The sequence below is a fragment of the Aquarana catesbeiana genome, linkage group LG11, assembly GCF_042186555.1.
Source record: "Aquarana catesbeiana isolate 2022-GZ linkage group LG11, ASM4218655v1, whole genome shotgun sequence".
Classification (NCBI taxonomy): domain Eukaryota; kingdom Metazoa; phylum Chordata; class Amphibia; order Anura; family Ranidae; genus Aquarana; species Aquarana catesbeiana.
Genome location: NC_133334.1, coordinates 265096959 through 265110050, shown reverse-complemented (window position 1 = coordinate 265110050; position 13092 = coordinate 265096959). Strand labels below are relative to the sequence as shown.

At 44.0% G+C, this 13092-nt stretch overlaps 1 protein-coding gene across 1 annotated transcript in view; it reads right to left on the bottom strand.

Moving 5' to 3' along the window:
* Positions 1-5926: 5926 nt before the first annotated feature.
* Positions 5927-13092, bottom strand: part of ANKRD27 (ankyrin repeat domain 27) — a 105989-nt gene continuing 98823 nt past the window's right edge. Inside the window, 2 exon segments of the mRNA XM_073605799.1 lie at positions 5927-10943; positions 12862-12934. Of these exon segments, the coding sequence (XP_073461900.1) occupies positions 10476-10943; positions 12862-12934 (541 nt within the window). The 3' untranslated portion in view covers positions 5927-10475.

The window sequence follows — 13092 nt, the reverse complement described above, 5'->3', positions numbered from 1 at the left end:
TGTGTTGTGCTGGGAGTGTGCCGCACGTTGTGCTCCCAACACAGAGACCGGAGTCTCGCTGAGAGCCCTGGAACGTCTGATTCTGGGTCACCTGATCGCTGTGATGGCCTCTGATTGGCTATCACAGTCATCAGGCACCGTGAAGCCCGCCCCCATTCTCTTCTGTCTCTGTGAATGGACGAGAGATATACGTTGAATCTTTCTCTGTCCTTGCAGAGAAAGAAAAAAAATGTGTAGAAGAAAAAATAATTTAAAAAATACCTAGATCAAGATTTGATCTAGTTCAGTGTTTGGGTCAAAGGTCAGGATCTGTTTGTGGATTTTTTTTTTTGTTTTCTTTTGACAGGATTTTTTTTTTTTATTAGTATCAGTGTGTTTTAGGTAGGATTAAAAAAAAAAAAAAAAACTGCGCACTATTGTTTCTGGGCTGTACTACTATGGGTACAAACAACAACTATCATACACATATGTGGTATCGGGAGCAGGAGAATGTTTTTTGGGTTGTTTTGGTGGTAGGTTATGTTAGTAGCTAAATTAAAAAAAAAAAAAAAACTTTTTTTTTTTTTTTTTTTTTTTTTTTTTACCACCAAACAAAAGCCCAATTTGTCCTGGAAAAAATGTGGTATAATCCACCTGGATGCACAAAGTAGTTGTGATGATATGTATGGTGTTACTTACACATGTCAAAGTTGCACAACTGAGCTTAGGCATTGAAATTTGTTTTACCCTTAAAGCGGATTTCCACCCAAAAGTGGAACTTCTGCTTTAAGCACTCCTCGCCCCTTACATGCCACATTTGGCATGTAATTTATTTTTTTTGGGAGTGGGTGCTTAGTTTTGAGTGGGACTTCCTGTCCCACTTCTGACAACAGGCGACTCCTCCTCTCCCCCTAGGCGGCCCCTCTCTCCTGCTATCTTCTGGGACACGTCACAGAAGATTGCCTGTCCACTGGGAGAGTGCAGCGCAACTCACTCCCGTAAGTTGTCACGGCTGGGTGCCCACAGTTTCAATGGAGGCACCAGGGAGAGGAGCGAGGCTCCATGCGGCCGCATTGCTTGACCGTGGGACAGGTGAGTGTCTGTTTATTAAAAGTCGGCAGCTAAACTTTTTGTAGCTGCTGACTTTTAATAAACAAAAAAAAAGCCTGGAACTCCGCTTTTAAGCCCCTTTTCACACATGTGGACCATTCATTTCATCAGTTTGGTCACATCAAAATGGAAGAAGTATTCATCCAAGGTTTTTTTTTTTTTTTTTTTACTTCCAATGCAAAAGCGGATGAAAAACTGACCATTTTGTCAGTTTACATCAGGTTTTTCATCGTGTGTGTGTGTGTGTGTTTTTTTTTTTTTGTGGAAGAAAAATAGAGCTCTGATCAGTTTCAAAAAAACATATGGAAATAATGATCATCCATTTACATCAGTTTTTCCATAGATGCATTGATGTCTATTTTTCATCCGTCAACGGATGGGTGTAAAACGGGACTACCTTTCCATATGTGTGAAAGGGGCCTTAGTCATGAAGGTGTTAAAGGATAAGTTCACTTTTTTGGGAAAAAAATAATTAATGCACATATTTTTGCAGGGGGGAAAAAAGGGTGCATTTTATTTCCCTAAGGAGCCTGGAATGCATTGCACCTGTGATCAGTGGATGGGGAGGAGGGATGCAATGCCAGACCCTTTCAAACAAGCCCTGCAGTGTTCAGCTATTACCTGTATATGGGACTGGCTGTTTACAAGCTGCAGGGCTGGTCAATGAACTACAAGGCCACTCATCAGCGACCTTGCAGTTCATTCGGAACTACAAGCCCTCAGCCGCAAAGGCTGACAGTACTTGTAGTTCATGTCATTCTCTGGAAACACTGAATGAATGATGCGGCAGAGCCCCACCCAGCCTTGCTATTTTTTTTTTTAAATCATGGTTCTGGGAAAAGTTCCCCGCTCGCTGTCACTGTGGAAAGGCTGCAGCTACTGGACCATGTTTCACCCTAAATCCAGGGCTTTTATTTTGCTGAGAAATTGCTTTGAAAAACGCTCCCCAGCATTTTCTGGCCGTGGCCAACTTGATTAAGGCCAAATGATTAATGTAGCATTTTTTTTTTTCCTGGAATCCATTTGCCTTTACCTTAGGCATGCAGGAGTGTGTGCTTAGGTTAGAAAACCCCCTCCTCTTCTCTTGAAGACTCCTTGGATGTATGGCATAATTTGCCTAGGTAAGAAACCAGGAAGTAACTGAAGAAATATAAAATAAAACTTTCCTATCTATTCACTAATGCTAGCAGTATGAGGATTAAAAATAATTAATATTGATTGAGAGAATGAAGTTCCACTTTAAGGACCAAGGAGTCTATTTCCCAAGGGAGCAGAACCGTGTGTGTGTGTGTGTGTGTGTTTTTTTTTTTTTTTTTTTTTTTAACCCGCTTAGGGAGGTTGCGCTGTGTTTCTCCTGCAAGTCAGCAGCCATGGGAGAATGCTGGTAACAATGTCTCCAGCATCCATGGGGTGGCAGAATAACGTTGGTGCATGGCTAATAGTCACTTCCAGTAGGAACTGCAAGTCAGTGGTGGCCATCTTACTTTTGGGCACTAGCTGGCTACAGAGGAATGGAGGTTCTCTCCCCCTTAGGGAGCTGTGCAGATACATGCAGCTTCATTATTATTAGTCTACAGGATTTATATAGCGCCAACCATTAGTGCAGCTCTTTACACCATGAAGGCAATACAGGAGGAATCGGAGTGCTTCATGGGGGCCACAGAGGAGTGGGCGGGGCTCCCAATACTCCCTGAAAGTATTTAGGCACAGCAAGCAGAGTGCGGCATGGGGCTGTGGAAGCGGCCATGATGGAGCCAGAGCAGTGGGAGGCCCGCAGTAAAGTAGGGGACAGTATGTTTTTCCTCTGCTAGTTTTGAACTACATGAATTACATTTTAGTTTGTGGTGCTCAGATACAAGTTCTGCTTAAAAGGAAACCTGTCCTACAGACTTTTATGCATCAAAGCCAAGGCTCCTATGTAGTGCTGATGGTTGTCATTGCCAGACTCCTCCCGGTGCTTCTTCTGAGATGGAGCGTATTATGCCATCATGCAGTAATGCACCAGACATAGTGATCATCTCTGGAAGTCTTTGGCTCTGTGTGAGTCGTGATTGGTCATGATTTCAGCAATATGTGACCTGTCCAACAAGAGCGGTGCATGGAGTTTGTCCAAAATGTAGAAAATAACTCCAGGTGTTTCCAGTGGGGGGGTACTGTTAATACTACAGCACATAGATATTGTAGACCATTGTGTTCTTCCAACATTGTGGTAACAGTTTGGTGAAGACCCTTTTCTGTTCTACCATGACTGTGTACAAAGCCAGCTCCATACAGCCATGGTTTTGTATAAAGGAACTCGAGAGTCCTTACCTGAAAACTACCTTTTGGGATACATTGCGAGTCAGGTTTTCTCCTCCAGCATCAAACACCTAACCTCACATTTTGGGAAAGGAGCCCACATTATCACACACTACCGAATCTTGTTGAAAACCTTCCCAGTCAAGTGGAGGCTCTTATCTCCAGAAAGGGGTGCAACTCCATATTAATGGCTATGGTTTTGGAATTGAAACTTCAAACAATATTGTGGTGGCCAGCTGTCCGACAACTTTTGGGCATATAGTATATACCGCTAGCGAAGCAAATCTAGATATTAAGACAGACAAAAATAAAACCTTATATGTATTTTAACAATCAAAATGGAAGGTACACTTTAACCTCCAGCTTCTGTCAGTTACATGCGTTCCTGTGACAACAAACTGACACAGAGCCAGGAATGTGTTACAGAATCATTTATTATGTTGAACCCTTTAGAACTTGGCACAGGTGAAGGCACATTAGAAAAAAAAAAAATTAGAAAAATATACACTCCTTTCTTACTTGCTCATGCTATGTGAAGAAGACTTTATTTGGTACAAACTGAACCTGGACTACATTAATTACAAATACAGTTCACAGAGAATGCAAGGGAATTATACATTTAGTAATGGAGATATTGTGTGAAAACGGCATTTGCCTGTGTTTGGGTGCAATATTAGGAGAAATAAAAACGTGCTTTAAAAGTTCTGGGTCCTTAGCACAGAACTGACCAGCCTTATCGTTTTCATGTGCTCTAATCAAGGGTCTAAAATGTCTTTTAATTGTAAGCTGTGTAAATACCTGGTATGAGCCTCTTGCCTGGCTTCGACTGGGAGAGGTACAAAGCCTATGGGTGCATGTGCATAAGAGGAGAGAGCAGAGTGACAGAGGTGAGCTTAGCACTCTACTGATTCTCCTTTTGCTATCCAGTCACAGGCGTGGTGAGTTCATGACCACCCATGTGAGAGGAAGTGGTTTGAATGATGCTAGATGTCAGACAGAAGACATCTAGTGATCTGGTACTGTGGGGGGGGGGGGGACATCTTTGTACTAAAGATTGCTATTGCACAGGAAATCTCATACGGTTACTTATAGGAGGTATTGGACACTGGAAAACAAAAAAAAACTTGTACCCTAACCCAAAGGTACCACCTTTTCTTCTCAGCATGCCTCAGCTTGTTGCAAGAGATTGATCGTGGACACAGCAGGATGGGACCTGCGTCCCAACAAACTTCAAGATAGGATCTTTATGCTCATCATAAACTTCCTATTTTCATTTCTTGTCCGTTGAGTGACACAGGACATCATATATGGTCCAATTGGGGAGTGGAGTGGGCAACAACCAATAACAGGTTCAACAAAAGAGAACAGGACAAGGCACTACAATACAAGAGCCTCCAAAAGTACCAAAGCCCAAATCGTACACCAGATGAGGATGAGCCCCCTGCCTGATATGAGGGCCTGGTGACAGGAGCAAAGGCAGAACACAGATCAACCTAATGACCAAGAAAAAAAATTTAAAAAAAAATTATATATATATATATATATATATATATATATATATATATATATATATATATATATATATATATAAAATTTACCAGGGAGGAACCATTCAATGTGGAAGGAAGCAGGAAACTATGGAGGAGCTGGTCACCCTGAACCACCCAAAGCAGGGAGGAAGAAAAAACCCACAAACTAACAAGCCCAACAAGGTTAGGGATCAAGCCTTAGGAACATGTACCTAGCAACTAACCAAGGGAAGAAGGGCCTTGAACAAAGAAGACCAACCAGTCTAAATGGAAAGGCCCTAAAGTTCTACAGGCCTAACTCTAGTCTAGAAGGTCAAAAACTGTGATTCCAAGCCTAGAGAGACAGTCAACCTACCATGGTGGGATTTACCAAGGAATAATTTTGGGATGGATTAGAAAGAACCTACGAAGCGTAAGAGGTGATTTGAGTCCACCTAGAGAACCCATAGTTCAAGCCCATGAAGTCAGCATGACTAAAAAAGAGTAAGATGTATTAGAGCACCCCAACATAGGAAGGCAGGAGATGGAAGGTAACCTAACTATAGATTAGCGAGTTGGAAACCACTCCAATAGAAACTGAGGTTTGTGCTGGACACACACTCACTAGTATGCACAGAGGCAAATCTGTGACAAGCCCTAAGAAGGATTCTTCTGAAACCAAATTCTGCCTTATCCAGACACCAATGAGGAATTGTGTAAATTTGACCAGAAAGTCTTGTGAGACTGCACCAAAAGCCTCTGAAGACAAGGCGGCGATTTAGCCTCACTGGACAGCATTAAGGTAGACCCTCCAAACATAGGGTAGCAGGATTCCTAAAGTCAGCACCTACAAAGTGCAGAGTAAGCATCCCTGAAACCTATATGAAAGCATGAGCTGGGTTAATCTGTTGCAGCATCCTCTGTATCTAGGTACAGACATATTGCAACTGTGTAGGAGTGGTGGCATTAGCCCAAGGTACAAGGCAAGGCTGCATGTTTTCTCAATCCGAGGTAGCTGTTTGCTGATGAGGTTTTGAAGAAGAAAAAAAAAAAAAAAAAAAAAAAAAAGATAGATGTCCCAGCAGAACTGGAGGAAAAAGATGTCCATCCTCCTAAGACACTAGCAAAAAAATAAATAAAAAACAGACATGCTGAGAAGGAGAGCGGTAATCCTGGGATGGCCTATAGATTTTTTTGTGTTTGCCAGTATCCAATCCTCTGGTGGGCATCAGTATAACCCAACATTATATGACTCCCTGTGACCTCCAGTGGACAAAAAAAGAAGAAAAAAAAAAAAAAAAAGAGACACATTTTTGCCAACAGTACAGCTAGTGTGAATACTTCATATTGTCGTGGTATCAGCCTCCTGCATATCCCTGCTGAGGGGTACTCAGTTATGACAGAGGGAAAAGGGGAGGGGCAGCAGTTTCAGCCAATTGGGGCTTTTTTTGTTTTCGCAAGGTACTGGTAGTTCATCTTCCTGAACATGCTCACAGGAATGGAGAGCAGAGGGAAGGGATGACATCATAGTGTGCTGCTCATATGGAAAGCCTGAGGCAGTCTGCTGACTAAGCTGTGTTGCCTAATCGCAATAGACAGAACTCCTAGTTGGGACTTGGAACCCACAACAGGGCCGAGGACTCTCTTCCTGCCCCAGTGCGACATCCCTGGGTGTCTGATCGTCAAGCATCAGGAAGGAAGAAGAGGAGAAAGTCACATGCTCCTCTATACCAGGAAGTACTGGGTGTTTCTCTTTGCCAATTTGTTAATGGAGCATCTAAGGCCCCTTTCACACTGACACGACTCGTCCCACGATTTTGTACTGCAAAATCGTATGACAAGTCATTCTCCATGATTTTCAATGACTACCATTTATATTGGCACGACTTTAAAGCGGAAGTAAACCCATCCATAAAACAGTTACCTTTCCGGTACGTGCCGGAAATGTAACACTCCCATTGGTTATGCTCTCAACCAAACTGTCAAACCATCCAATGGCGGGTGTCATGACTGATCACATGTGCAGCATCATGGCAGTTGTAGATTAAACAGAGGCCAAGATGGCCGCTTCCTTGGCTGAAAACGATAGGAGGGTTTACTTCCACTTTAAGTTGTGCCGACTTCAAAGTAGTCAATGCACTACTTTGGTCCAATTTCCATGCGAGTTGATGTCCATAGACCTCAATGTTAAACCCTCAAGTAGCATGCAAATCGTATCTGAATAATATAGACACGATTTCAGTACGATTTTGTAAGCACAAGCTGAGAATGGTTAATGGCAAAGTCGTACTGCTCCCAAATTGCAGTAAAATCGCGCGACTTTGAAGTCGCACAAGTGTGAAAGGGGCCTCAAGCTCAATCTTTACTTTTTTCCCCATTGTAGATAGGGGGTTATTCCCTCCCTTCTCTTTCATTTTTTTTTTCCCCCGAAGATCAGCTGCAACCATGTACCCAGAAAAAGCCATAACAGCTCCTGTATGCACCAATCACTGTCCCGATCTCCGCTGTGCTCTTCTGGGGTCCCAGGTCATAGAACGATCTCATTTCAAGCTTACCAAAGCAATGCAGACAGAATTACAGGTCAGTTCCAGTCCTACTGACCAGTAAATGTTTCATGCTTACTAGCAAATATTGCACACTCTGGCTGTGGTTAGAGACACAACTGACTTTACCTGGAGATTAATATTAATTTCCTATTTCCAGACTACCCGGGGCTTATAGATGACCCGAGGGTTGGGCTGCCCTCTTTTGCCAGTTATTCTGTCTTATGCAGCCTTCTGGTCTCGGCTCTAGGTCTCTGCACTTGGAGAGCAGCAGGTGAGAAGAGGAGAACGCTGGAGTCGCTGGACTGATGATTGCATTTGTTAAAAAAAAACAAAAAAAAAAACCAGCATAGGTAACATACCTCTTTTGATTAGGAGGTGGAAGGTCCTCCTTAAGTAGGGGAAAGCCTAGAACCTCTCTCAGCTTTTTATCGTTATCTGTCTCCCTGGTGCAGATTTTTCTCTCGCTTTGTCGGGTAAGTCTGTCTCCAGAACAAAAAGGGAGAAGAGATATCTCCAACAAGTTCCTGGATTGCAGTAAATCCTGACAGGGGCTCTAATCCTTTCCCCATTCTAACCAAAACCCAAAAAGTGTCTTGGGTATAGTTACACATTAGGCTCTACAGTCCTGAAGAGTGACCTCAACCTTTACCATGGCTCATTGTGTTGCAAAGAAAAGCTTTCCTAAGCAATCTTATGTGGTGACCCATTTAGCTCGGGGCCCTCCTTTAGGCATTGTGGAAGCATGTGGTACAAATTTGGGACAAGCAAAGCTCTGGAGGCCAATGGCTGGAAGGAGGAGGCCAATCAGGGCTCGGCTCCAACCAATAGTACCTCAATATACCTGTTCTACTCCCAGCAACCTCTGACTGCTGCAGGTCAGCAGCTGATAGTGGGGACTGCACTATCATTATAATAGTGTGCAAAATTTTAAGATTGTATAGTTCTCTGCTCAACTGTAGCTTTGTGGGAGGGGTATGCACAGAAGAACAGATGTCAACAAAAAATATGCGTGAATTTAGAACTGAAGCGCCAAACAAGTCCAAAAGATAGGTGTATCCCAAGAAGAACCTGTTGCCAATGCGTTTTAGGGGCTGTGCTCCACCCCTTCATCAGGGTTAAAAAAAAAAATTAAAAAAAATACTAATTTTACTTTTTATGGGGTGTTTCAGCCCCAATTAGGTAGGGCCCTGGCTCTAACATAGAAATTATGTTTGGAATAGACCTATCCTTTGGACTCCAGCATTATGGTGTGGCCCTCCAGTTCTTGATTTACCCCTCTCAATCAATTGTGGAAATCCTCTGGTGTGCAGAAGCTACAAGCCTGATATTTTCACATTCTCTATATCATACCATTGGATTACATCATTCAGCCAAACTTCAGGAGTTCCAGAACTTCTAATCCATCTTTTGAAGCACCAATAGAAGGGGAACCTCGATGCGTTTTCACACAAGGTACTTATTTGTCGTCCTTACGATTAAAGTGATACTAAAGCCTTTTTGTTTTTTTACAAATTACCTGCTTTGTACAAGGTCCCTTACCTCCTCTTCTGGCAGTCCTCTGCCCACTCCTCTGAAAGGAGGCACCCAAGCAGGCGTGGTCAGGCAAGCCAGGCTGTGTGCATCCATAGGCACACACAGAATTGGTAAGCCACGCCCCTGGCTTATAAGGCTTACCTGTGGGTACAGTGAATATCTCCTAAACCAACACAGTTCAGGAGATATTCACACTGAATGCAGCCGGTGACATACCGACAGACCTTCAGGGCTCGTGCCGTAGCCAAGGGCTCCTCATATAGCCAGAGGCCGCGAACCCAGAAGGAAGACCAGGGGAAGATGAAAGCCCTGTCAGCGGTGACAGCATGGCGCTGGAGGGCTTCGTTTTAAGGCAAGTCTCGCATAATGTGCTAGTATGCAATGCATACTAGCACATTATGCATTTGTCTTACAGCGGAAAAAAAATGTGTTTTTTGTGCAGTAGTTTACTACCACTTTAAACACTTTGTGCATAACATATGTGTTAAACACAAGGCCTGCGGGCCGAATCAAACCCGACAGGCCATTTCATGTGGCCTTTGCACCTCTGATGCAGCTGCAGCACCCCCCCTCATCTGCGCCCCCCACCTCGTCTCAGCAGCCAGCAGCAGAGTGGAGGACAGAACTCCTCTTACAGATCCAGAACCGCTCTGTGCAGCCGCAGCACCCCCTCATCTCTGCCTCCCCTGGTCTCAGCAGACTCTGGCAGCTGACTCCAGACCTCCTCTGGTCCTTCTCCAGACCCTGCGCTTCCTGCTTCCCAGCTTCACTCCCAGCTTCTTCAGGTAAGGGGGGGGGGGTGTGTACTGTAACGTAAGGGAGGGTCTTGACTTAGGTAAGGGGGGGGGGGGAGAGAGTCTGGACATCTAATCTTACAGATACAACCAGCCCTTTGAGAACAACCATAATCCAGATGCAGCCCATGATGAAATTGAGTTTGACACCCCTGGTACATAACATGTCATAGTTCCTCTTCTGTTGAGGTCTGTTCACCTGTGCATACTATTTACACATGAAACTCATGGCTGAGAAGAGAATGATCTGAACCAATTGCTTTGGACTATCATTGTGCATGTTGGGACCGGGCGGGGATCCTCTTTTTCTCATTCTTGGAGTATGTAGAGCCGTCTCCCCTTGCTGCAGCAAGAACTGTTAATGTATAATAGTGCGTGTTCATTCTGTTCTGTGAAAGGCTCCTAAGAATCTATACAAACATTTGCAGTTAACCCCTTTCTCCGATTTTAATAATCTTTCCACAATCATCTACAGAATACTTGGTTCACATCTGTAAAATCCCAATCTTGCAAAAACCACATCATCATCCCCTGGGTGAACATCAGCAGCAGTTAAGTGAGCCCTACAGCTTAGTCCTTCAGCTGTTGAGTAACTACAAGCCCCAGCATGGCCTGATAAAACTTTAGCTAGCCAAACCTCAGACGCTGGGAGGTGCACAAGTTGTCCATTAATACACTTGGCATTTAGGCGCCATACTGACACAGTGCTAGGTATTGAGCCCACTGCAGTCTTCTTGGTTGGGACCATCGCAGGTGTATGAGCTACCAGAATCCACCACAGACCAGGAGGATTGCAGAGCCAAGACACAAGCTACGCAGCAGCATTCAGGCCCCCCAGAGCACTCGAGGTCGTCGATTTTTGGGGGATCATTTGCAGCTTCCGGGCCCGTGAGCGAGTTCATGTTAGACAGTTCTTGGTTGCGCACCTCATCGTCCGAGTCCAGCTTGCACGTGTCGGACAGAGGAGAGCTGATATCGGTCACTGTGTCGCTGATGTCGCTGGTGGTCTCCTCGTTGTCGATTGTGCAAGCGATGTTTAGGCTGTGCCTTCTAGCCATGAACTTGTTAGTCTTTAACGCAGAGTCCGGCTTGTCTGCTTTACAGCCTTCTATGAATTCGATGCAGCTTCTGGCGTCCGATGTGCCCTGACTGTCTTCCAGTCTGCTGATGGAGAGCTGCAAAAAGAAAAGGGAAACCTCAAGTGATTAAACTGAACCTGTGTGGACAGAATCACGGGAGTGGCCACCACCGACCTTCCTCCAAAAATTACCAGATACCCAGTCGCTACTGTTTTTTAACCACTTGCCTACTGGGCACTTTCACCCCTTTCCTGCCCAGGCCAATTTTCAGCTTCCAGCGCAGTCGCACTTTGTGCTGTCATGCAATGCTGTACCCAAACAACATTTTTATCATTTTGTTCACACAAATAGAGCTTTTTCTTTTGGTGTTATTTAAATCGCCGCTGGGTTTTTTATTTTTTGCTAAACAGACAAACAAAAAAAAAAATACCGAAAATTTGGGGAAAATTTTTTTTTTTTTCAGATTTTGTTATAACATTTTGCAGATAAGTAAATTTTCAGTTTCACTGATGTGTGCTGATGAGGCTGCACTGAAGGGTGGCACTGATGACCAGGCACTGGTAGGCACAGATTAGCAGCACTGCTGGGCATGGATTCGGGGCATTGGAGGGCACCGATGTGCACTTTGTGGGACTGATGTACAGAAGCCGGTTAACGACTTTCTTCTTTTCTTCATGCTGACAGCGCGAGGGAAAAAAAAAGGCGATAACCGGCTTCTGTTTACTTCAATGATCAGGTGTCATTGGCTGACAGCTGATCATGTGGTAAAGGGCCTACTGCGATTGGTCCTTTACCCGATCTGTGATCAGCCCAGTCCCAATGACATCTATGTACGCCCACATGGAGTTTTAAGCCTGCGCTGTAGCCGTCTTTCAGTTATAGAGTTCCACTTTAAAAATACTGGTTGATGACTTGCTAAAAATACAAAATAGCAGAATATATTTTTGATGTGGATTTCCAGTCATTTTTTATTATTTTGGATGGAGTAGTGAAAGTTTACAAACCCATGTCAGTTTACTGCGGTCTCTGTCCACAGCAGGTTGATTATATCCTGTCCAGATGACAGCCTAAAGATTTCCATGTAACAGGATGGTGCCAGGACAGGAATTGAGTGGAAATATAGCCAATAGAAACACAGACAGCAAAAAAAAGATGACACAGGATCAAACCCCTTTCACACTCTCTTCAGAGGTTTAAAAATGTTTTGTCTGAAGTGCAGTTTAAGTTAATGCAGTTTCAAACACCAGATCTCGGGCCAATTAGAAAGTGCAGCGCGCTTAACGCATGCGCAGTAGGGAACCATCTGTGAAGCCAAAAGGCTTCACTGACGGTTTTCCTTAGTGGAGATAGCGGCGGTAGCACCCGACAGCCGATCCGAAGATCGGCTGGGGTGCTGACATCACGGGCCCCCTGGACAGGTAAGTGTCCATGTATTTAAAAAAGTCAGCAGCTACAATGTTTGTAGATGCCGACTTTACATGTTTTTTCCTCAAGATGGAACACCTCTTTAAAGTCTATATATTCCTATATAACTTAGTAAATTCAGCACAGGACAACAAAGATTAAAGCTGAACTCTGGGATAAGTAAATACTGTCTAAATCCATTCATCATGTGCATTCTTCCTTGAATCTCTGTGTGCTTTGTGTATTTCTTCCAGATCTGTCCAGTAATCCAGGGTGAGACTTCCTGTAATAAAGACCGCTCACTGCAGTTTTCTCTCCTTGTGCAGGGTGACTGGTCTCGTCTCCGCCCCCTCCTGTAGTTTTTTGCAGGCAGCCTGTAGTGGGTGGAGCCTGCTGGGCCCCTCCCACCACTCCACTCTCTGGCTTGTGCATCACAGTGCTGACATCGCTGCCACTTTTACAAGCGAATATTTGAGATTGTAAAAGGTATTTGGTGCACACATCATAGATTTATATCCTTTGTGGCTATTGAGTAATAGATTTAAATTATTTCTTTTGTGGCCAGGGTTTAGTTGTAAGATTTACAGTACATATTAATAACTCCACATACCTGATTTATTAAATCCTCATCAAAGTTTGGCATACTTTTATCCCTGCGGATTGGCTTTTTTGTGGTTGAACATCTGCAATTCAAGAACAGAGAAATGGAAGTTTGTGCAGCCCTATGTATAAAGTGGTGACCCATAAGGGAGATAGTCATCCTGTGACTGACTCTTCCAGGTGACCTTAATAGCAAAAATATTCATTCAAAACCCCCATGTAGTTTGGGACAGCAGAAACA